The 25,625-nt window shown below is 50.5% G+C and overlaps 1 protein-coding gene across 1 annotated transcript in view; it reads right to left on the reverse strand.

Annotated features, from left to right (window-relative positions):
* WDR4 (WDR4 tRNA N7-guanosine methyltransferase non-catalytic subunit) overlaps nt 1–25,625 on the reverse strand; it is a gene marked incomplete at its 3' end in the record, with an annotated part of 56,166 nt that overhangs the window by 22,249 nt on the left and 8,292 nt on the right. The window contains 2 exon segments of the mRNA XM_075581642.1: nt 12,154–12,300; nt 14,000–14,056. Coding sequence (XP_075437757.1) covers nt 12,154–12,300; nt 14,000–14,056 — 204 coding nt within the window.

Consider the following 25,625-nt stretch of genomic DNA (forward strand, 5'->3'; position numbering starts at 1 on the left):
ACAGTTACAGATAATATATATTATAGGCGTATGTTACAGGTAATATATATTATAGGCGTATGTAACAGTTACAGGTAATATATATTATAGGCGTATGTAACAGTTACAGGTAATATATATTATAGGCGTATGTAACAGTTACAGGTAATATATATTATAGGCGTATGTAACAGTTACAAATAATATATATTATAGGCGTATGTAACAGTTACAGGTAATATATATTATAGGCGTGTGTAACAGTTACAGGTAATATATATTATAGGCGTGTGTAACAGTTACAGGTAATATATATTATAGGCGTGTGTAACAGTTACAGATAATATATATTATAGGCGTGTGTAACAGTTACAGGTAATATATATTATAGGCGTGTGTAACAGTTACAGGTAATATATATTATAGGCGTATGTAACAGTTACAGGTAATATATATTATAGGCGTATGTAACAGTTACAGGTAATATATATTATAGGCGTATGTAACAGTTACAGGTAATATATATTATATGCGTATGTAACAGTTACAGGTAATATATATTATAGGCGTGTGTAACAGTTACAGATAATATATATTATAGGCGTATGTAACAGTTACAGATAATATATATTATAGGCGTGTGTAACAGTTACAGATAATATATATTATAGGCGTATGTAACAGTTACAGGTAATATATATTATATGCGTATGTAACAGTTACAGGTAATATATATTATATGCGTATGTAACAGTTACAGGTAATATATATTATAGGCGTATGTAACAGTTACAGATAATATATATTATAGGCGTATGTAACAGTTACAGATAATATATATTATAGGCGTATGTAACAGTTACAGATAATATATATTACAGGCGTATGTAACAGTTACAGGTAATATATATTATAGGCGTATGTAACAGTTACAGATAATATATATTAAAGGCGTATGTAACAGTTACAGGTAATATATATTATAGGCTTATGTAACAGTTACAGATAATATATATTAAAGGCGTATGTAACAGTTACAGATAATATATATTACAGGCGTATGTAACAGTTACAGGTAATATATATTATAGGCGTATGTAACAGTTACAGATAATATATATTAAAGGCGTATGTAACAGTTACAGATAATATATATTATGGGCGTATGTAACAGTTACAGATAATATATATTATAGGCGTGTGTAACAGTTACAGATAATATATATTATGGGCGTATGTAACAGTTACAGATAATATATATTATAGGCGTATGTAACAGTTACAGATAATATATATTATAGGCGTATGTAACAGTTACAGATAATATATATTATAGGCGTATGTAACAGTTACAGATAATATATATTATAGGCGTGTGTAACAGTTACAGATAATATATATTATGGGCGTATGTAACAGTTACAGATAATATATATTATAGGCGTATGTAACAGTTACAGGTAATATATATTATAGGCGTATGTAACAGTTACAGACCAGATTAAAATGTGAGACCGCTTTGGTTTTGAAAGAACTTAAACTGGTGGTGGATGTGAGAGTCTTCGGTAGGTTGTTCCAGTTTTGGGGTGCACGGTAAGCGGAGGAGCGGCCGGATACTTTTGGACTGTACCTGCTCACATCCATATGCCAAGGAACATCTCGGTGTCCTTCTGCCAAGGATAGGGATGACCATATTTGGGCATGCCATGTTAGGCTTCCTGCCCTCCTTTCATACCCAAGTGATCGCATCAGCTGGACCTGGCACCCTGTGCAGAGACCACGACTATTGTTCCAGACTGGCTGGAAACGCCGATTGGGACAGGGATATAACTACTCCTTCTCCCCAGCCTCACGTCAGTGTACTGACAGGGGACTGGCAGAACCTATGTAAAGAAAGAGCTGACAGGGAGTCAGCAGAAGGGAACGGAGGAGGCCCAGTGCCGGGCTCTGGAGTGTCCAGTAAAGCAACGGTCTGTGTGTACAGCGTTGGCCGGATTGGTTGAGAGCTGGATCGTAAGGGTGAGCTGCATCGGTGGGAGACCCCCAGGGAACGATACCAGCACTGGTGCTGAGGAGACCAGTAACCCCTGATCACTTGGAGGAACACTGCCTGGAGAGTCCAGCTGTGGCGACCTCCAGAGGCACTTTTGGGGGAACCAACTGCTGCGGGTGGTGATCCCCACCATATCAAGCAGGTAGCCCGGAGGCTATTAGCCACGTCCCAATACTTTGATCCGTGGAGCTGCTGGGAAGTTACCCAAGGCGTGAGGGTGGATTAAGTGTACTATTCAGACTCACCTGGAGCCACCACAAGGACTGTGATAATACTGAGTATTTTCCCCGTATTCTATATCTGTCCTGTGGGTTGGAATTTCTGTCCTCATAATAAAACTTATTATACTCTGTGTGTCTGTCCAGTGTATCCTGTGTCTCAGGAGCCCTAAGGGGCTAGTATAGGGTTAAGCCTACACAAGGACTCAGGTGGCAGCAGATACCCAAAGTTCTGGGGGCACTGATGGGCAACCTCTGTTTGTGAGGCACCCCGTTACGTGACAATCACGCAGCGCGCTCCCTCTCCCAGGTGTGCACCTTTGCGCAATTCACGCAGACACTCCCAAAGCATGATGGGGCAAGGTCTAGACGGCCAGTCCGCACATAGCACAGCGCTGGGAGATGGGTGCGTGATCACATATCCTGGTGGGAGTCATTGCCAGCAGACGCCGAGTGTGAGGCGTCACTGTCCTCTCCTCTCTCCGTCACACCATGTACTCACATATCCTGGTGGAAGTCATTGCCAGCAGACACTGGGAGTGAGGCGTCACTGTCCTCTCCCCGTCACACCATGTACTCACATATCCTGGTGGAAGTCATTGCCAGCAGACGCCGGGAGTGAGGCGTCACTGTCATCTCCTCTCTCCGTCACACCATGTGATCACATATCCTGGTGGAAGCCATTGCCAGCAGACGCCAGGGAGTGAGGCGTCATTGTCCTCTCCTGTCTCCGTCACACCATGTGATCACATATCCTGGTGGAAGTCATTGCCAGCAGACACTGGGAGTGAGGCGTCACTGTCCTCTCCTCTCTCCGTCACACCATGTGATCACATATCCTGGTGGAAGTCATTGCCAGCAGACACCGGGAGTGAGGCGTCACTGTCCTCTCCTCTCTCCGTCACACCATGTGATCACATATCCTGGTGGTAGTTATTGCCAGCAGACACTGGGAGTGAGGCGTCACTGTCCTCTCCTCTCTCCGTCACACCACGTGATCACATATCCTGGTGGAAGTCATTGCCAGCAGACACCGGGAGTGAGGCGTCACTGTCCTCTCCTCTCTCCGTCACACCATGTGATCACATATCCTGGTGGAAGTCATTGACAGCAGACACTGGGAGTGAGGCGTCACTGTCCTCTCCTCGTCACACCATGTGATCACATATCCTGGTGGAAGTCATTGCCAGCAGACATTGGGAGTGAGGCGTCACTGTCCTCTCCTCTCTCCGTCACACCATGTGATCACATATCCTGGTGGAAGCCATTGCCAGCAGACACTGGGAGTGAGGCGTCACTGTCCTCTCCTCTCTCCGTCACACCATGTGATCACATATCCTGGTGGAAGCCATTGCCAGCAGACACTGGGAGTGAGGCGTCACTGTCCTCTCCTCGTCACACCATGTGATCACATATCCTGGTGGAAGTCCTCGCCAGCAGACACTGGGAGTGAGGCGTCACTGTCCTCTCCCCGTCACACCATGTGATCACATATCCTGGTGGAAGTCCTCGCCAGCAGACACTGGGAGTGAGGCGTCACTGTCCTCTCCTCTCCCCGTCACACCATGTGATCACATATCCTGGTGGAAGTCATTGCCAGCAGACACTGGGAGTGAGGCGTCACTGTCCTCTCTCCGTCACACCATGTGATCACATATCCTGGTGGAAGTCATTGCCAGCAAACACCGGGAGTGAGGCGTCACTGTCCTCTCCTCTCCCCGTCACACCATGTGATCACATATCCTGGTGGAAGCCATTGCCAGCAGACACTGGGAGTGAGGCGTCACTGTCCTCTCCTCACCCCGTCACACCATGTGATCACATATCCTGGTGGAAGTCATTGCCAGCAGACACTGGGAGTGAGGCGTCACTGTCCTCTCCTCTCTCCGTCACACCATGTGATCACATATCCTGGTGGAAGTCATTGCCAGCAGACACTGGGAGTGAGGCGTCACTGTCCTCTTCTCTCCCCGTCACACCATGTGATCACATATCCTGGTGGAAGCCATTGCCAGCAGACACTGGGAGTGAGGCGTCACTGTCCTCTCCTCTCCCCGTCACACCATGTGATCACATATCCTGGTGGAAGCCATTGCCAGCAGACACTGGGAGTGAGGCGTCACTGTCCTCTCCTCTCTCCGTCACACCATGTGATCACATATCCTGGTGGAAGTCATTGCCAGCAGACGCTGGGAGTGAGGCGTCACTGTCCTCTCCTCGTCACACCATGTGATCACATATCCTGGTGGAAGCCATTGCCAGCAGACACCGGGAGTGAGGCGTCACTGTCCTCTCCATGTGAGTTGTTAGTGGTTCTGGGTCTCACAAACCAGAATCCCATCTCCATGACGCTTGGAAAGAACGGAGACCTCAAATCGAATCATATCCTAATCCCATTTAGGGAGCACAAGTAGCTGAAAGAAAAAGCAAAATGGCTCTTCAGCGCATTTCCCAGTACGATTAGGATAATTATATACACCTTGCTAGTCGTGGTATAATACCAATAGCGTAATGGTAGGAGGATAGCCAATTCACCCAGTGATAGTCAATTAAAAGCTATGTTTTTTAAATATATAATTTAAAATCAGCTTAGAGAGAGACGATACCGCCCTGATTCATGGAGATCCTCACTGGGTGTAGACGTGCGATAAATGAAGCGAGCGCTCATCACCGTGGTAGTAACGTTTGGATGATATATCATGGCTACTTAGTGCGGGTGATCCGAGATGTTAAGAGTTAACAAGATAATACAAACTTATAGCCAACTAAATGCTAATAGAATACTGCAGTGCGCCTCAATGTGGTAAAATGCTGCTACCCAATCCCTTGGTAGCACCCCTTAACAGGTAGATCTAATAATGTAACCCCTTCACTTAGCATCTACATGTTCCCCACATGCGGCCTCGACCCCCCTCCCACCCCAAACCTCTCCTCCATCTCTTTAACACATTGTTCTGGCACCATTTCATCTCTTTATAAGCATGCTAATGTCCAAACTATTGTCCACAATATCACCATGGACACTGCCTCTTCTCACGCGGTTTCTCTTGCCTTTCCCCAGTAAACTTCTTTCTTTACGTATTGTGACACACGGCTTACTCCGGGGCTCCGCCGTCTGTCCGGGACTGTTAGAACACGGTCTTTTAGGGTAGGTTAAATGATGAGACGTCACGTACTGTTCCTTTAAACAGGCTATGCCTGGTTTATTCAGTCCCAGGCACTGAGACTGCCACAGTTTAAACAGAAAACAAAGCCAAACAAAAAGCTGCTCGTCTGAGCGATAACTTAAACTTAGATGTCCCTGACTCAGAGTTGGAAGTGGCTTGTCCACTTCCACCAACAAAATAAGTACCTTTGCAGTCTTTAGACAAACTAACAGAATGAATGAAGCGATTTGGGAAAGAGGCTTTCTCACCCCTCTGCAGTTCAGCAGCCTTCCAGGCTCTTGGGCGGGGCTCAGAGGAAACAGGAAACAGGTCTTATATACCTGAACTCTAATCAGCATGACAGGTGACAGAAAACAGGCAGCAGACAAACTGTGGAATGGAGTGCCTGTACCACGAGGCTGCCCTGTTCAGCTTAGACAGGACAGAAACTGTTCAGTATCCTGGGAGCCCTGTATATGGAGTTTATTACCAACCCCTGGTTTCTGTCACATATCCTCCCCCCCAGCTCAGACCTCGAGGGGTGAGCGACCATGGATATTAGGGAGTGCATCCTTGACAACCCGTCGGCATTGCCATGTTTGTGCCCCGACCTGTGTTCCACAGAAAATTTAAAGGGCTGTAGGCTTAGGAACCACCTGGTCACCCTAGCGTTCTTCTCCCTATTTTGACACATCCAGGTAAGGGGTGCATGATCTGTGACCAATCGGAACTTTCTCCCCAACAGATAATACTTGAGTGTCTCTACAGCCCACTTTATTGCGAGACACTCTTTCTCGACTATGGAGTAATTTTTCTCCTGGGGATTTAGTTTCCTACTTAAATAAAGGATGGGGTGCTCCTCCCCTTGAGACTCCTGGGAGAGTACCGCCCCCAGCCCTACCTCAGATGCGTCGGTTTGGACTACGAACTCTTTGGAGAAGTCAGGTGTGACCAACACTGGTTGGGCACAGAGAGCTTCTTTCAGGCTTCTAAAGGCCTGTTCGGCTTCGGGGGACCACTTTACCATTAGCGGTCCTCTTGCTTTTGTGAGGTCGGTTAGTGGGGTTGCCTTAGTTGCAAAATTGGGAATAAACCTCCTATAGTAGCCAATTAACCCCAAAAAGGTCCTTACTTGTTTTTTTGTGACTGGCCTTGGCCAATTTTGTATCGCCTCTACTTTGAGTGTTTGTGGTTTGAGTAACCCTCTACCAATAGAATACCCCAGATACTTGGCCTCCTCCAGACCAATAGTGCATTTAGCGGGGTTAGCAGTTAGTCCAGCAGACCGAACTGCGTCGAGCACAGCTTGGACCTTTGGAAGGTGGGACTGCCAATCTTCACTATGGATTACCACATCATCCAGGTAGGCGGCAGCGTACCGAACATGTGGTTTTAAAATTTTATCCATCATTCTTTGGAATGTGGCGGGAGCTCCATGTAAGCCAAAAGGCAGCACCTTATATTGAAAGAGGCCGTCTGGGGTTGAGAAGGCTGTTTTTTCTTTTGCCCTTTCTGTGAGGGGAACCTGCCAGTACCCTTTTGTTAGGTCTAGGGTTGTGAGATATCGGGCTTTGCCCAGTCTCTCTACAAGTTCATCCACCCTGGGCATAGGATAAGTATCAAATTTTGACACCGCGTTTAGTTTCCGGTAGTCATTACAAAACCTTGTTGTACCGTCTGGCTTTGGGACTAAAACTATAGGGCTGTTCCACCCACTTTGGGATTCCTCAATTACGCCTAGTTTTAGCATTTTTTTAACCTCTAAACTTATAGCCTCTCTCTTGGCCTCTGGGATTCGGTACGGTTTAAGGTTAACTCGGACCCCCGGTTCAGAGACTATGTCATGTTTAATTACGTTAGTTTTACCTGGCTGTGTAGAGAAGATTTCTTTGTTCCTTCTCACTAAACTCTGGACCTCTCGTTTCTGATGCACGGACAGTGTTTCAGCTATGCTAACCTCTGGGTCAGTTTCTTGATTCTCTGACGGACCTGGGGGTACTAGGGTTAACAAGACCTCTCTATCTTTCCAGGGCTTGAGTAGGTTTATATGGTAAATTTGCTCAGGTTTCCTCCTACCTGGCTGCCTTACCCTATAATTTACTTCTCCCACTCTTTCCAAGACCTCATATGGCCCATGCCATTTAGCAAGGAATTTACTCTCCACGGTGGGAACCAGAACTAGTACCCTATCACCTGGAAAAAAAATTCTGACCCTAGCACCCTTATTATACGTATTCCTTTGTGCTTCTTGAGCTTTCTCCATGTGTTCCCTCACTATGGGTAGGACTGCAGCAATGCGGTCCTGCATTTGGGCAACATGCTCTATTACACTTCTGTAAGGGGTAACCTCGTGTTCCCAAGTTTCTTTGGCTATATCCAGTAAGCCCCTTGGATGTCGGCCATACAATAGTTCAAACGGGGAGAAGCCTGTGGATGACTGGGGAACTTCCCTAATGGCAAATAACAGGTATGGTAACAAACAGTCCCAGTTTTTCCCATCCTTATCGACCGCCCGGCGTAACATGCTCTTTAAGGTTTTATTGAACCTTTCCACTAAACCATCTGTTTGTGGATGATAGACTGAGGTTCTGAGATGCTTGATTTTTAGGAGTTTACATAGCTCTTTTGTTACTTGGGACATAAATGGTGTTCCCTGGTCAGATAAGATCTCTTTAGGAATTCCGACCCGGGAAAACAGAAGTACTAACTCTTTTGCTATGTTTTTAGCAGAGGTGCTACGTAGGGGAACTGCCTCCGGATATCGGGTAGCATAATCTAATATTACCAATATATGCTGATGTCCCCTAGCAGACTTTATTAGGGGTCCTACTAGATCCATAGCAATCCGGTCAAATGGTACCTCTATTATGGGAAGGGGTACCAATGGGCTGCGGTATGCTTTGAACGGGGCGGTGATCTGACATTCTGGGCATGAGGAACAATAGTTTGTAATTTCTGCCAGAACCCCAGGCCAATAAAAGCTTCGGAGAACCTTTTCTTTTGTCTTTTCCACCCCTAGGTGTCCCCCCAATGGATGACTATGTGCGAGGTGTAATACTACGTTACGGAATGTCCGTGGTACCAACAATTGTTTAGTTGTAACTGATTTTCTTTTATCAACCCGATATACTAGGTCGTTCTCTACCTCGAAGTAGGGGTAAGCAAGTGACCTATCTGGTTGGCCATGAGTACTATTCTGGTCCCGTATATTTCCCCTTGCTACCGCTAATGTGGGGTCCTCCCACTGGGCCTTCTTAAAACTCCCAGGACTGACCTCTAGGTCAGCGAGGGTCTTATCCTGTACTGGGGTGGTAAGTGCCTGATCAACATCTTGATTTGGGGTATTCCCTACCAAAGTAGTGATGGGGAAGGGAATTTCACAGCACTCCTCCTTTTCCCCCTTCTTATTTGGGCCCTCGTCAACCTCCATTTCTGAAAAAGGGAAAGGATTTGTTTCTTCTAACACTTCGTTATGGTCTGCTATTGAACTCTGGGCGCTATTCTGAGCTGGGGACCACATTTTTAGAAAATGGGGAAAGTCGGTCCCTATTAACACATCATGTGCCAGTTTGGGTACAACACCCACCTTGAAATCTAAAGAACCAAATTCTGTTTCAAAAAAAACATCAACAGTGGAATATTCATGATTATCCCCATGTATACAACAAATTGCCACTCTTTGTGAACTGTTTACCTGTTTCTTCTTAATGGGCAATAGGTATTCGGACACTAGTGTGACCATACTCCCAGAGTCAAGAAGTGCCCGAACCCTCTTACCATTAACCTTTACAAATGCCCACAGATGGTTATTCAAGGGGTCCTCTGGGCTAGGGCCCATACATTGGGACAACAGCGAATAAGGTTCCACGCTGTTGCATTGCATGGGCTCATCATTTAGTGGGCAGATTTTTGCTGTGTGGCCCCTCTCATGACAATTTACACATTTAGGTACATAGTCTGTGTCCCACTTAGAGCCTTTTCCCGGCTCCCCATGTTGGCTATTGCCCTTAGTGTGCGAACCACTGTTGCTGGAGCGGCGTGAAGGTGGTCGCCGCTCTTCAGCGCCCCTTAACCCCGGTACCCTTTTACCGTCTCTGGAAGAGTCCTGGAACCTCGGATAGTGGGGTTGCTCCACGACTGTGGGTTGCGGGTGCTCTTCTGCTGCACTGTACCTTTCTACAAGGGCCACAAGCTCATCCGCATTGTGGGGGTCACTCCGACTGACCCAACGGCGTAAGGCAGAGGGAAGTTTCCTCAAGAACTGGTCCATGACCAACCGTTCCACGATGTGGCTTGCTGAGTTGATCTCGGGTTGTAGCCACTTCCGAGCGAGGTGGATGAGGTCATACATCTGGCTTCGGGTGGCTTTATCCATCGTGAAGGACCATGCGTGAAACCTTTGGGCACGAACAGCCGTGGTTACGCCGAGGCGGGCGAGGATCTCGAACTTCAATTTTGCATAGACGTTAGCTTCGGCTGGCTCTAGATCAAAGTAAGCCTTCTGGGGTTCGCCGCTTAGGAAGGGTGCGATTAGACCAGCCCACTCAGCTTCTGGCCATCCCTCTCTCTGTGCCGTGCGTTCAAACGTGAGAAGATAGGCTTCCACATCATCCGAGGGTCCCATCTTCTGAAGGTAGTGGCTTGCCCTGGTCATTTTCGGAACTGGGGCTGCCTCTGCCAGTGGAAGGTTACTGATAGTCCCCCTCAGGATCTCGAGTTCCTGCTGTAAGCCCTGAGCGAACCGCTTTTGCTCCTCTCTCAGCAGGCGGTTTGTCTCTTGCTGGTTTGCATTAGTCTCTTGCTGGGCTATTAACAGCTGTCGCTGGGTTTCACTCGCCTGTTGCTGGGCTTCATTCGCGTCTTTCTGGACAGCGACATTGCGTACCAGCGCACTCACCACGTCTTCCATCTTGTTTGGAGAGAGAGAAAAAAAAACCTTCTTTTTTTTTTTTTTTAAAGTTCTTTAACCCCCAGACCTTTCAGTGTTCTGCCCGCATTCTCCACCATATGTGACACACGGCTTACTCCGGGGCTCCGCCGTCTGTCCGGGACTGTTAGAACACGGTCTTTTAGGGTAGGTTAAATGATGAGACGTCACGTACTGTTCCTTTAAACAGGCTATGCCTGGTTTATTCAGTCCCAGGCACTGAGACTGCCACAGTTTAAACAGAAAACAAAGCCAAACAAAAAGCTGCTCGTCTGAGCGATAACTTAAACTTAGATGTCCCTGACTCAGAGTTGGAAGTGGCTTGTCCACTTCCACCAACAAAATAAGTACCTTTGCAGTCTTTAGACAAACTAACAGAATGAATGAAGCGATTTGGGAAAGAGGCTTTCTCGCCCCTCTGCAGTTCAGCAGCCTTCCAGGCTCTTGGGCGGGGCTCAGAGGAAACAGGAAACAGGTCTTATATACCTGAACTCTAATCAGCATGACAGGTGACAGAAAACAGGCAGCAGACAAACTGTGGAATGGAGTGCCTGTACCACGAGGCTGCCCTGTTCAGCTTAGACAGGACAGAAACTGTTCAGTATCCTGGGAGCCCTGTATATGGAGTTTATTACCAACCCCTGGTTTCTGTCACAGTATAGATCATTTTCTCAACGCCAATAACCTACTAGACCTTCTCCAACCTGGCTTCTGCACATCATGCTCTACAGAATCCAATCGCCAAGGTAGCCAATGGCCTTCATATTGCCAAATCTCCAGGAAACGACTCCATTCCGATTCTTCTTGACCTCAGCTTTCCATGCGGATGACCACCGTCTTCTGCTGCACATTCTTCACTCTCTTAGCATCCATGGCACTGTCCTCTCCCGATTCTCCTCCTACTTCTCGCACCATTTCTTCAGTGTCTCTAATGCCCACTTCGCCTCAGCCCCTATGGATCTCTCTGTAGGTGTACGTACCTCAGGGCTCGGTTTTAGGCCCCTTACTCTTTTCTCTAGATACCCTCTCGCTGGGCGGCCCCATTGACTCCTTCGGTTAGACATTACCGCGCTCTCGGCCGGGACGGCCCTTTATCGCCTCAAACACAAAATGTCTAAGACAGAGCTCCTCCTATTTCCTTCCACATCAGGTCCTTTGTTCCCTTCTCCATAACAGCCACTCACCCCACGATCCCCCAGTCACGCCAGCAAGCGGCACCTTCAGCACCACACGCTCTGCATGTCAACAAGCCCCATCACCCAGTCACCCCCACCCCCCTGTCCCAATGCTCCCTCTCACCGGCCCCCACGCCCCCGTCACCCCCTCCCACCACTCCGCCACCCCAACTCTTCCTCTGACCGCCCCCACTCCCCTGTCACTCCCTCCCACCACTCCCGTCCCAATACTCCCTCCACCGCCCCCTCTCAGCAGCCCCCACCACTACCCCATCCCAACGCTCCCTCTCACCGCCCCCACACCCGTCACCACCTCCCACCACTACCCCATCCCCACTCTTCCTCTGACCACTCCCCACTCTCCCGCCACCCCCTCCCACCACTCCCCTGTCCCAATGGTCCCTCTTACCAACCCCCACGTCCCAGTTACCCCCTCGCACCGCTCCCTCTCACCGGCCTCCACCACTCCCCCGTCCCAACACTCGCTCTCCACGCCAGCCACGACCCGACACTCCCTCTCACCGCCCCCCATTACCCAATGCTACCCCTCACCGCCCCCCACGACCCAACGTTCCCTCTCCCCGCCCCCCACGACCCAACGTTCCCTCTCCCCGCCCTCCACGACCCAACGCTCCCTCTCACCGCCCCTCCTCACCTCACACTCACAGTCTCCCATGCCGGCTCGGTGAGGAACAGGACCAGTCTCTTGTTATCATCGGTCACTGCAAAATATTTGCCAGACGGAGAGAACGAGGCAGCAAGAATCCTGTCTCCCCCACAGGTATCAGAAAGGGGGTCCTGTCTGTAACAGAGGGAGGGGGAAATAAGCAAGGGGGTCCTGTCTGGGGGACAGAGAGAGGGGGACAGAGAGAGGGGTAATGGGGGGAAGGAGAGCGGCAATAGGGGGGGGAAGGGGAGGAGCGAGGGGCAATGGGGGGAGGGAAGGGGATGAGCAATGTGGGGGGGGAAGGGGAGGAGCGAGGGGCAAGGGGAGGGGTTGGAGAGAGGGGCAAGGGGAGGGGAGGAGAGAGGGGCAAGGGGAGGGGAGGAGCGAGGGGCAAGGGGAGGGGAGGAGCGAGGGGCAAGGGGAGGGGAGGAACGAGGGGCAAGGGGAGGGGAGGGGAGGAGCGAGGGGCAATGGGAGGGGAGGAGCGAGGGGCAAGGGGGGGAGCGAGGGGCAAGGAGAGGGGAGGAGCGAGGGGCAAGGAGAGGGGAGGAGCGAGGGGCAATGGGGAGGAGAGAGGGGCAATGGGGAGGAGAGAGGGGCAATGGGGAGGAGAGAGGGGCAATGGGGAGGAGAGAGGGGCAATGGGGAGGAGAGAGGGGCAATGGGGAGGAGAGAGGGGCAATGGGGAGGAGAGAGGGGCAATGGGGAGGAGAGAGGGGCAATGGGGAGGAGAGAGGGGCAATGGGGAGGAGAGAGGGGCAATGGGGAGGAGAGAGGGGCAATGGGGAGGAGAGAGGGGCAATGGGGAGGAGAGAGGGGCAATGGGGAGGAGAGAAGGGCAATGGGGAGGAGAGAAGGGCAATGGGGAGGAGAGAAGGGCAATGGGGAGGAGAGAAGGGCAATGGGGAGGAGAGAAGGGCAATGGGGAGGGGGGAAGGGGAGTTGAGAGGGGGGGGAAAGGAAGTTGAGAGGGGGGAAGGTAAGTTGAGAGGGGGGGAAGGGGAGTTGAGAGGGGGGGAAGGGGAGTTGAGAGGGGGGAAGGGGACTTGAGAGGGGGGGAAGGGGACTTGAGAGGGGGGGAAGGGGACTTGAGAGGGGGGGAAGGGGACTTGAGAGGGGGGGAAGGGGACTTGAGAGGGGGGGAAGGGGACTTGAGAGGGGGGGAAGGGGACTTGAGAGGGGGGGAAGGGGACTTGAGAGGGGGGGAAGGGGACTTGAGAGGGGGGGAAGGGGACTTGAGAGGGGGGGAAGGGGACTTGAGAGGGGGGGGAAGGGGACTTGAGAGGGGGGGGGAGGGGACTTGAGAGGGGGGGGAAGGGGACTTTAGAGGGGGGGAAGGGGACTTGAGAGGGGGGGGAAGGGGAGTTGAGAGGGGGGGAAGGGGAGTTGAGAGGGGGGGAAGGGGAGTTGAGAGGGGGGGAAGGGGAGTTGAGAGGGGGGGAAGGGGAGTTGAGAGGGGGGGAAGGGGAGTTGAGAGGGGGGGAAGGGGAGTTGAGAGGGGGGAAGGGGAGTTGAGAGGGGGGAAGGGGAGTTGAGAGGGGGGGAAGGGGAGTTGAGAGGGGGGGAAGGGGAGTTGAGAGGGGGGGAAGGGGAGTTGAGAGGGGGGGAGGGGAGTTGAGAGGGGGGGAGGGGAGTTGAGAGGGGGGGAGGGAGGGATACGTGTAAATAAGACACAAACAGACATGGTTTATCCTCTCTTCCGTCCCCCCAACATGGGCCCATATAGCGAGGCGGCAGGGACACGGGGGACACGGGGGACACGGGGACACAGAACGACACGGGGGACACAGAGCGACAGGGGGGACACAGGGCGAAAGAGACAGCCCCCACTTACCCGGGAGTTGAGAGTCTCTTCTCCAACACACTGCAATCAAAGAGAGTGTCCGGGGCGCTACAGAGACCAGAGAAGGGACAGTTATAGGGGGAGGGGGTCCCTGTAATAGAGGAGGGATAGGTACAGGACAGTTATAGGGGGAGGGTCCCTGTAATAGAGGAGAGATAGGTACAGGACAGTTATAGGGGGAGGGGTCCCTGTAATAGAGGGGTGATAGGTACAGGACAGTTATAGGGGGAGGGGTCCCTGTAATAGAGGAGAGATAGGTACAGGACAGTTATAGGGGGAGGGTCCCTGTAATAGAGGAGAGATAGGTACAGGATAGTTATAGGGGGGGTCCCTGTAATAGAGGAGATAGGTACAGGACAGCTATAGGGGGAGGGGTCCCTGTAATAGAGGAGAGATAGGTACAGGACAGTTATAGGGGAGGGGACCCTGTAATAGAGGAGAGATAGGTACAGGACAGTTATAGGGGGAGGGGTCCCTGTAATAGAGGAGAGATAGGTACAGGACAGTTATAGGGGGAGGGGTCCCTGTAATAGAGGAGAGATAGGTACAGGACAGTTATAGGGGGAGGGGTCCCTGTAATAGAGGAGAGATAGGTACAGGACAGTTATAGGGGGGAGGGGTCCCTGTAATAGAGGAGAGATAGGTACAGGACAGTTATAGGGGGAGGGGTCCCTGTAATAGAGAAGAGATAGGTACAGGACAGTTATAGGGGGAGGGGTCCCTGTAATAGAGGAGAGATAGGTACAGGACAGTTATAGGGGGAGGGGTCCCTGTAATAGAGGAGAGATAGGTACAGGACAGTTATAGGGGGAGGGGTCCCTGTAATAGAGGAGGGATAGGTACAGGACAGTTATAGGGGGAGGGTCCCTGTAATAGAGGAGGGATAGGTACAGGACAGTTATAGGGGGAGGGTCCCTGTAATAGAGGAGAGATAGGTACAGGACAGTTATAGGGGGAGGGGTCCCTGTAATAGAGGAGAGATAGGTACAGGACAGTTATAGGGGGAGGGGTCCCTGTAATAGAGGAGAGATAGGTACAGGACAGTTATAGGGGGAGGGTCCCTGTAATAGAGGGGTGATAGGTACAGGACAGTTATAGGGGGAGGGGTCCCTGTAATAGAGGAGAGATAGGTACAGGACAGTTATAGGGGGAGGGGTCCTGTAATAGAGGAGGGATAGGTACAGGACAGTTATAGGGGCAGGGTCCCTGTAATAGAGGAGGGATAGGTACAGGACAGATATAGGGGGAGGGGTCCCTGTAATAGAGGAGAGATAGGTACAGGACAGTTATAGGGGGAGGGTCCCTGTAATAGAGGAGAGATAGGTACAGGACAGTTATAGGGGGAGGGGTCCCTGTAATAGAGGAGAGATAGGTACAGGACAGTTATAGGGGGAGGTGTCCCTGTAATAGAGGAGAGATAGGTACAGGACAGTTATAGGGGGAGGGGTCCCTGTAATAGAGGAGGGATAGGTACAGGACAGTTATAGGGGGAGGGATCCCTGTAATATAGGAGAGATAGGTACAGGACAGTTATAGGGGGAGGGGTCCCTGTAATAGAGGAGGGATAGGTACAGGACAGTTATAGGGGGAGGGGTCCCTGTAATAGAGGAGAGATAGGTACAGGACAGTTATAGGGGGAGGTGTCCCTGTAATAGAGGAGAGATAGGTACAGGACAGTTATATAGGGGGAGGGGTCCCTGTAATAGAGGAGGGATAGGTACAGGACAGTTATAGGGGGAGGGATCCCTGTAATATAGGAGAGATAGGTACAGGACAGTTATAGGGGGAGGGTCCCTGTAATAGAGGAGGGATAGGTACAGGACAGTTATAGGGGAGGGGTCCCTGTAATAGAGGAGGGATAGGTACAGGACAGTTATAGGGGGAGGGGTCCCTGTAATAGAGGAGAGATAGGTACAGGACAGTTATAGGGGGAGGGGTCCCTGTAATAGAGGGGAGATAGGTACAGGACAGTTATAGGGGGAGGGGTCCCTGTAATAGAGGGGAGATAGGTACAGGACAGTTATAGGGGGAGGGGTCCCTGTAATAGAGGAGAGATAGGTACAGGACAGTTATAGGGGGAGGGGTCCCTGTAATAGAGGAGAGATAGATACAGGACAGTTATAGGGGGAGGGGTCCCTGTAATAGAGGAGAGATAGGTACAGGACAGTTATAGAGGGAGGAGTCCCTGTAATAGAGGGATATGTACAGGACAGTTATAGGGGGAGGGTCCCTGTAATAGAGGAGAGATAGGTACAGGACAGTTATAGGGGGAGGGTCCCTGTAATAGATGAGGGATAGGTACAGGACAGTTATAGGGGGAGGGTCCCTGTAATAGATGAGGGATAGGTACAGGACAGTTATAGGGGGAGGGTCCCTGTAATAGATGAGGGATAGGTACAGGACAGTTATAGGGGGAGGGTCCCTGTAATAGATGAGGGATAGGTACAGGACAGTTATAGGGGGAGGGGTCCCTGTAATAGAGGAGGGATAGGTACAGGACAGTTATAGGGGGAGGGGTCCCTGTAATAGAGGAGAGATAGGTACAGGACAGTTATAGGGGGAGGGGTCCCTGTAATAGAGGAGAGATAGGTACAGGACAGTTATAGGGGGAGGGGTCCCTGTAATAGAGGAGGGATAGGTACAGGACAGTTATAGGGGGAGGGGTCCCTGTAATAGAGGAGAGATAGGTACAGGACAGTTATAGGGGGAGGGGTCCCTGTAATAGAGGAGAGATAGGTACAGGACAGTTATAGGGGGAGGGGTCCCTGTAATAGAGAAGAGATAGGTACAGGACAGTTATAGGGGGAGGGGTCCCTGTAATAGAGGAGAGATAGGTACAGGACAGTTATAGGGGGAGGGGTCCCTGTAATAGAGGAGAGATAGGTACAGGACAGTTATAGGGGGAGGGGTCCCTGTAATAGAGGAGGGATAGGTACAGGACAGTTATAGGGGGAGGGTCCCTGTAATAGAGGAGGGATAGGTACAGGACAGTTATAGGGGGAGGGTCCCTGTAATAGAGGAGAGATAGGTACAGGACAGTTATAGGGGGAGGGGTCCCTGTAATAGAGGAGAGATAGGTACAGGACAGTTATAGGGGGAGGGGTCCCTGTAATAGAGGAGAGATAGGTACAGGACAGTTATAGGGGGAGGGTCCCTGTAATAGAGGGGTGATAGGTACAGGACAGTTATAGGGGGAGGGGTCCCTGTAATAGAGGAGAGATAGGTACAGGACAGTTATAGGGGGAGGGGTCCTGTAATAGAGGAGGGATAGGTACAGGACAGTTATAGGGGCAGGGTCCCTGTAATAGAGGAGGGATAGGTACAGGACAGATATAGGGGGAGGGGTCCCTGTAATAGAGGAGAGATAGGTACAGGACAGTTATAGGGGGAGGGTCCCTGTAATAGAGGAGAGATAGGTACAGGACAGTTATAGGGGGAGGGGTCCCTGTAATAGAGGAGAGATAGGTACAGGACAGTTATAGGGGGAGGTGTCCCTGTAATAGAGGAGAGATAGGTACAGGACAGTTATAGGGGGAGGGGTCCCTGTAATAGAGGAGGGATAGGTACAGGACAGTTATAGGGGGAGGGATCCCTGTAATATAGGAGAGATAGGTACAGGACAGTTATAGGGGGAGGGGTCCCTGTAATAGAGGAGGGATAGGTACAGGACAGTTATAGGGGGAGGGGTCCCTGTAATAGAGGAGAGATAGGTACAGGACAGTTATAGGGGGAGGTGTCCCTGTAATAGAGGAGAGATAGGTACAGGACAGTTATATAGGGGGAGGGGTCCCTGTAATAGAGGAGGGATAGGTACAGGACAGTTATAGGGGGAGGGATCCCTGTAATATAGGAGAGATAGGTACAGGACAGTTATAGGGGGAGGGTCCCTGTAATAGAGGAGGGATAGGTACAGGACAGTTATAGGGGAGGGGTCCCTGTAATAGAGGAGGGATAGGTACAGGACAGTTATAGGGGGAGGGGTCCCTGTAATAGAGGAGAGATAGGTACAGGACAGTTATAGGGGGAGGGGTCCCTGTAATAGAGGGGAGATAGGTACAGGACAGTTATAGGGGGAGGGGTCCCTGTAATAGAGGGGAGATAGGTACAGGACAGTTATAGGGGGAGGGGTCCCTGTAATAGAGGAGAGATAGGTACAGGACAGTTATAGGGGGAGGGGTCCCTGTAATAGAGGAGAGATAGATACAGGACAGTTATAGGGGGAGGGGTCCCTGTAATAGAGGAGAGATAGGTACAGGACAGTTATAGAGGGAGGAGTCCCTGTAATAGAGGGATATGTACAGGACAGTTATAGGGGGAGGGTCCCTGTAATAGAGGAGAGATAGGTACAGGACAGTTATAGGGGGAGGGGTCCCTGTAATAGAGGAGAGATAGGTACAGGACAGTTATAGGGGGAGGGGTCCCTGTAATAGAGGAGAGATAGGTACAGGACAGTTATAGGGGGAGGGGTCCCTGTAATAGAGGAGGGATAGGTACAGGACAGTTATAGGGGGAGGGGTCCCTGTAATAGAGGAGAGATAGGTACAGGACAGTTATAGGGGGAGGGGTCCCTGTAATAGAGGAGGGATAGGTACAGGACAGTTATAGGGGGAGGGTCCCTGTAATAGAGGAGAGATAGGTACAGGACAGTTATAGGGGGAGGGGTCCCTGTAATAGAGGAGAGATAGGTACAGGACAGTTATAGGGGGAGGGGTCCCTGTAATAGAGGAGAGATAGGTACAGGACAGTTATAGGGGGAGGGGTCCCTGTAATAGAGGAGAGATAGGTACAGGACAGTTATAGGGGGAGGGGTCCCTGTAATAGAGGAGGGATAGGTACAGGACAGTTATAGGGGGAGGGTCCCTGTAATAGAGGAGAGATAGGTACAGGACAGTTATAGGGGAGGGGTCCCTGTAATAGAGGAGAGATAGGTACAGGACAGTTATAGGGGGAGGGGTCCCTGTAATAGAGGAGAGATAGGTACAGGACAATTATAGGTGGAGGGGTCCCTGTAATAGAGGAGAGATAGGTACAGGACAGTTATAGGGGGAGGGGTCCCTGTAATAGAGGGGAGATAGGTACAGGGCAGTTATAGGGGGAGGGGTCCCTATAATAGAGGAGAGATAGGTACAGGACAGTTATAGCGGGAGGGGTACCTATAATAGAGGAGAGATAGGTACAGGACAGTTACAGGGGGAGGGGTCCCTGTAATAGAGGAGAGATAGATACAGGACAGTTATAGGGGGAGGGTCCCTGTAATAGAGGAGGGATAGGTACAGGACAGTTATAGGGGGAGGGTCCCTGTAATAGAGGAGAGATAGGTACAGGACAGTTATAGGGGGGGTCCCTGTAATAGAGGAGAGATAGGTAAAGGACAGTTATAGGGGGAGGGGTCCCTGTAATAGAGGAGGGATAGGTACAGGACAGTTATAGGGGGAGGGTCCCTGTAATAGAGGAGTGATAGGTACAGGACAGTTATAGGGGGAGGGTCCCTGTAATAGAGGAGTGATAGGTACAGGACAGTTATAGGGGGAGGGTCCCTGTAATAGAGGAGAGATAGGTACAGGACAGATATAGGGGGAGGGTCCCTGTAATAGAGGAGAGATAGGTACAGGACAGATATAGGGGGAGGGTCCCTGTAATAGAGGAGAGATAGGTACAGGACAGTTATAGGGGGAGGGGTCCCTGTAATAGAGGAGGGATAGGTACAGGACAGTTATAGGGGGAGGGGTCCCTGTAATAGAGGAGGGATAGGTACAGGACAGTTATAGGGGGAGGGTCCCTGTAATAGAGGAGAGATAGGTACAGGACAGTTATAGGGGGAGGGGTCCCTGTAATAGAGGAGGGATAGGTACAGGACAGTTATAGGGGGAGGGGTCCCTGTAATAGAGGAGAGATAGGTACAGGACAGTTATAGGGGGAGGGGTCCCTGTAATAGAGGAGGGATAGGTACAGGACAGTTATAGGGGGAGGGGTCCCTGTAATAGAGGAGAGATAGGTACAGGACAGTTATAGGGGGAGGGGTCCCTGTAATAGAGGAGAGATAAGTACAGGGCAGTTATAGGGGCAGGGGTCCCTGTAATAGAGGAGTGATAGGTACAGGACAGTTATAGGGGGAGGGTCCCTGTAATAGAGGAGAGATAGGTACAGGACAGATATAGGGGGAGGGGTCCCTGTAATAGAGGAGAGATAGGTACAGGAAAGTTATAGGGGGAGGGGTCCCTGTAATAGAGGAGGGATAGGTACAGGACAGTTATAGGGGGAGGGGTCCCTGTAATAGAGAGGTGATAGGTACAGGACAGTTATAGGGGAGGGGTCCCTGTAATAGAGAGGTGATAGGTACAGGACAGTTATAGGGGGAGGGGTCCCTGTAATAGAGGAGAGACAGGTACAGGACAGTTATAGGGGGATGGGCCCCTGTAATAGAGGAGGGATATGTACAGGACAGTTATAGGGGGAGGGTTCCTGTAAAAGAGGAGTGATAGGTACAGGACAGTTATAGGGGGAGGGGTCCCTGTAATAGAGGAGAGATAGGTACAGGACAGTTATAGGGGGAGGTGTCCCTGTAATAGAGGAGAGATAGGTACAGGACAGTTATAGGGGGAGGGTCCCTGTAATAGAGGAGAGATAGGTACCGGACAGTTATAGGGGGATGGGCCCCTGTAATAGAGGAGGGATAGGTACAGGACAGTTATAGGGGGAGGGTCCCTGTAAAAGAGGAGTGATAGGTACAGGACAGTTATAGGGGGAGGGTCCCTGTAATAGAGGAGAGATAGGTATAGGACAGTTATAGGGGGAGGGGTCCTGTAATAGAGAAGAGATAGGTACAGGACAGTTATAGGGGGAGGGTCCCTGTAATAGAGGAGAGATAGGTACAGGACAGTTAAAGGGGGAGGGTCCCTGTAATAGAGGAGTGATAGGTACAGGACAGTTATAGGGGGGGGTCCTGTAATAGAGGAGAGATAGGTACAGGACAGTTATAGGGGGAGGGGTCCCTGTAATAGAGGAGAGATAGATACAGGACAGTTATAGGGGGAGGGGTCCCTGTAATAGAGGAGAGATAGGTACAGGACAGTTATAGAGGGAGGAGTCCCTGTAATAGAGGGATATGTACAGGACAGTTATAGGGGGAGGGTCCCTGTAATAGAGGAGAGATAGGTACAGGACAGTTATAGGGGGAGGGGTCCCTGTAATAGAGGAGAGATAGGTACAGGACAGTTATAGGGGGAGGGGTCCCTGTAATAGAGGAGAGATAGGTACAGGACAGTTATAGGGGGAGGGGTCCCTGTAATAGAGGAGGGATAGGTACAGGACAGTTATAGGGGGAGGGGTCCCTGTAATAGAGGAGAGATAGGTACAGGACAGTTATAGGGGGAGGGGTCCCTGTAATAGAGGAGGGATAGGTACAGGACAGTTATAGGGGGAGGGTCCCTGTAATAGAGGAGAGATAGGTACAGGACAGTTATAGGGGGAGGGGTCCCTGTAATAGAGGAGAGATAGGTACAGGACAGTTATAGGGGGAGGGGTCCCTGTAATAGAGGAGAGATAGGTACAGGACAGTTATAGGGGGAGGGGTCCCTGTAATAGAGGAGAGACAGGTACAGGACAGTTATAGGGGAGGGTCCCTGTAATAGAGGAGAGATAGGTATAGGACAGCTATAGGGGGAGGAGTCCCTGTAATAGAGGAGTGATAGGTACAGGACAGTTATAGGGGGATGGGCCCCTGTAATAGAGGAGGGATATGTACAGGACAGTTATAGGGGGAGGGTCCCTGTAAAAGAGGAGTGATAGGTACAGGACAGTTATAGGGGGAGGGGTCCCTGTAATAGAGGAGAGATAGGTACAGGACAGTTATAGGGGGAGGTGTCCCTGTAATAGAGGAGAGATAGGTACAGGACAGTTATAGGGGGAGGGTCCCTGTAATAGAGGAGAGATAGGTACCGGACAGTTATAGGGGGATGGGCCCCTGTAATAGAGGAGGGATAGGTACAGGACAGTTATAGGGGGAGGGTCCCTGTAAAAGAGGAGTGATAGGTACAGGACAGTTATAGGGGGAGGGTCCCTGTAATAGAGGAGAGATAGGTATAGGACAGTTATAGGGGGAGGGGTCCTGTAATAGAGAAGAGATAGGTACAGGACAGTTATAGGGGGAGGGTCCCTGTAATAGAGGAGAGATAGGTACAGGACAGTTAAAGGGGGAGGGTCCCTGTAATAGAGGAGTGATAGGTACAGGACAGTTATAGGGGGGGGGTCCTGTAATAGAGGAGAGATAGGTACAGGACAGTTATAGGGGGAGGGGTCCCTGTAATAGAGGAGAGATAGATACAGGACAGTTATAGGGGGAGGGGTCCCTGTAATAGAGGAGAGATAGGTACAGGACAGTTATAGAGGGAGGAGTCCCTGTAATAGAGGGATATGTACAGGACAGTTATAGGGGGAGGGTCCCTGTAATAGAGGAGAGATAGGTACAGGACAGTTATAGGGGGAGGGGTCCCTGTAATAGAGGAGAGATAGGTACAGGACAGTTATAGGGGGAGGGGTCCCTGTAATAGAGGAGAGATAGGTACAGGACAGTTATAGGGGGAGGGGTCCCTGTAATAGAGGAGGGATAGGTACAGGACAGTTATAGGGGGAGGGGTCCCTGTAATAGAGGAGAGATAGGTACAGGACAGTTATAGGGGGAGGGGTCCCTGTAATAGAGGAGGGATAGGTACAGGACAGTTATAGGGGGAGGGTCCCTGTAATAGAGGAGAGATAGGTACAGGACAGTTATAGGGGGAGGGGTCCCTGTAATAGAGGAGAGATAGGTACAGGACAGTTATAGGGGGAGGGGTCCCTGTAATAGAGGAGAGATAGGTACAGGACAGTTATAGGGGGAGGGGTCCCTGTAATAGAGGAGAGATAGGTACAGGACAGTTATAGGGGGAGGGGTCCCTGTAATAGAGGAGGGATAGGTACAGGACAGTTATAGGGGGAGGGTCCCTGTAATAGAGGAGAGATAGGTACAGGACAGTTATAGGGGAGGGGTCCCTGTAATAGAGGAGAGATAGGTACAGGACAGTTATAGGGGGAGGGGTCCCTGTAATAGAGGAGAGATAGGTACAGGACAATTATAGGTGGAGGGGTCCCTGTAATAGAGGAGAGATAGGTACAGGACAGTTATAGGGGGAGGGGTCCCTGTAATAGAGGGGAGATAGGTACAGGGCAGTTATAGGGGGAGGGGTCCCTATAATAGAGGAGAGATAGGTACAGGACAGTTATAGCGGGAGGGGTCCCTATAATAGAGGAGAGATAGGTACAGGACAGTTACAGGGGGAGGGGTCCCTGTAATAGAGGAGAGATAGATACAGGACAGTTATAGGGGGAGGGTCCCTGTAATAGAGGAGGGATAGGTACAGGACAGTTATAGGGGGAGGGTCCTGTAATAGAGGAGAGATAGGTACAGGACAGTTATAGGGGGAGGGGTCCCTGTAATAGAGGAGAGATAGATACAGGACAGTTATAGGGGGAGGGGTCCCTGTAATAGAGGAGAGATAGGTACAGGACAGTTATAGAGGGAGGAGTCCCTGTAATAGAGGGATATGTACAGGACAGTTATAGGGGGAGGGTCCCTGTAATAGAGGAGAGATAGGTACAGGACAGTTATAGGGGGAGGGGTCCCTGTAATAGAGGAGAGATAGGTACAGGACAGTTATAGGGGGAGGGGTCCCTGTAATAGAGGAGAGATAGGTACAGGACAGTTATAGGGGGAGGGGTCCCTGTAATAGAGGAGGGATAGGTACAGGAAAGTTATAGGGGGAGGGGTCCCTGTAATAGAGGAGAGATAGGTACAGGACAGTTATAGGGGGAGGGGTCCCTGTAATAGAGGAGGGATAGGTACAGGACAGTTATAGGGGGAGGGTCCCTGTAATAGAGGAGAGATAGGTACAGGACAGTTATAGGGGGAGGGGTCCCTGTAATAGAGGAGAGATAGGTACAGGACAGTTATAGGGGGAGGGGTCCCTGTAATAGAGGAGAGATAGGTACAGGACAGTTATAGGGGGAGGGGTCCCTGTAATAGAGGAGAGATAGGTACAGGACAGTTATAGGGGGAGGGGTCCCTGTAATAGAGGAGGGATAGGTACAGGACAGTTATAGGGGGAGGGTCCCTGTAATAGAGGAGAGATAGGTACAGGACAGTTATAGGGGAGGGGTCCCTGTAATAGAGGAGAGATAGGTACAGGACAGTTATAGGGGGAGGGGTCCCTGTAATAGAGGAGAGATAGGTACAGGACAATTATAGGTGGAGGGGTCCCTGTAATAGAGGAGAGATAGGTACAGGACAGTTATAGGGGGAGGGGTCCCTGTAATAGAGGGGAGATAGGTACAGGGCAGTTATAGGGGGAGGGGTCCCTATAATAGAGGAGAGATAGGTACAGGACAGTTATAGCGGGAGGGGTCCCTATAATAGAGGAGAGATAGGTACAGGACAGTTACAGGGGGAGGGGTCCCTGTAATAGAGGAGAGATAGATACAGGACAGTTATAGGGGGAGGGTCCCTGTAATAGAGGAGGGATAGGTACAGGACAGTTATAGGGGGAGGGTCCCTGTAATAGAGGAGAGATAGGTACAGGACAGTTATAGGGGGGGTCCTTGTAATAGAGGAGAGATAGGTAAAGGACAGTTATAGGGGGAGGGGTCCCTGTAATAGAGGAGGGATAGGTACAGGACAGTTATAGGGGGAGGGTCCCTGTAATAGAGGAGTGATAGGTACAGGACAGTTATAGGGGGAGGGTCCCTGTAATAGAGGAGAGATAGGTACAGGACAGATATAGGGGGAGGGTCCCTGTAATAGAGGAGAGATAGGTACAGGACAGTTATAGGGGGAGGGGTCCCTGTAATAGAGGAGGGATAGGTACAGGACAGTTATAGGGGGAGGGGTCCCTGTAATAGAGGAGGGATAGGTACAGGACAGTTATAGGGGGAGGGTCCCTGTAATAGAGGAGAGATAGGTACAGGACAGTTATAGGGGGAGGGGTCCCTGTAATAGAGGAGGGATAGGTACAGGACAGTTATAGGGGGAGGGGTCCCTGTAATAGAGGAGAGATAGGTACAGGACAGTTATAGGGGGAGGGGTCCCTGTAATAGAGGAGGGATAGGTACAGGACAGTTATAGGGGGAGGGGTCCCTGTAATAGAGGAGAGATAGGTACAGGACAGTTATAGGGGGAGGGGTCCCTGTAATAGAGGAGAGATAAGTACAGGGCAGTTATAGGGGCAGGGGTCCCTGTAATAGAGGAGTGATAGGTACAGGACAGTTATAGGGGGAGGGTCCCTGTAATAGAGGAGAGATAGGTACAGGACAGATATAGGGGGAGGGGTCCCTGTAATAGAGGAGAGATAGGTACAGGAAAGTTATAGGGGGAGGGGTCCCTGTAATAGAGGAGGGATAGGTACAGGACAGTTATAGGGGGAGGGGTCCCTGTAATAGAGAGGTGATAGGTACAGGACAGTTATAGGGGAGGGGTCCCTGTAATAGAGAGGTGATAGGTACAGGACAGTTATAGGGGGAGGGGTCCCTGTAATAGAGGAGAGACAGGTACAGGACAGTTATAGGGGAGGGTCCCTGTAATAGAGGAGAG

The sequence above is a fragment of the Ascaphus truei genome, unplaced genomic scaffold, assembly GCF_040206685.1.
Source record: "Ascaphus truei isolate aAscTru1 unplaced genomic scaffold, aAscTru1.hap1 HAP1_SCAFFOLD_1462, whole genome shotgun sequence".
In the NCBI taxonomy this organism is placed as follows: domain Eukaryota; kingdom Metazoa; phylum Chordata; class Amphibia; order Anura; family Ascaphidae; genus Ascaphus; species Ascaphus truei.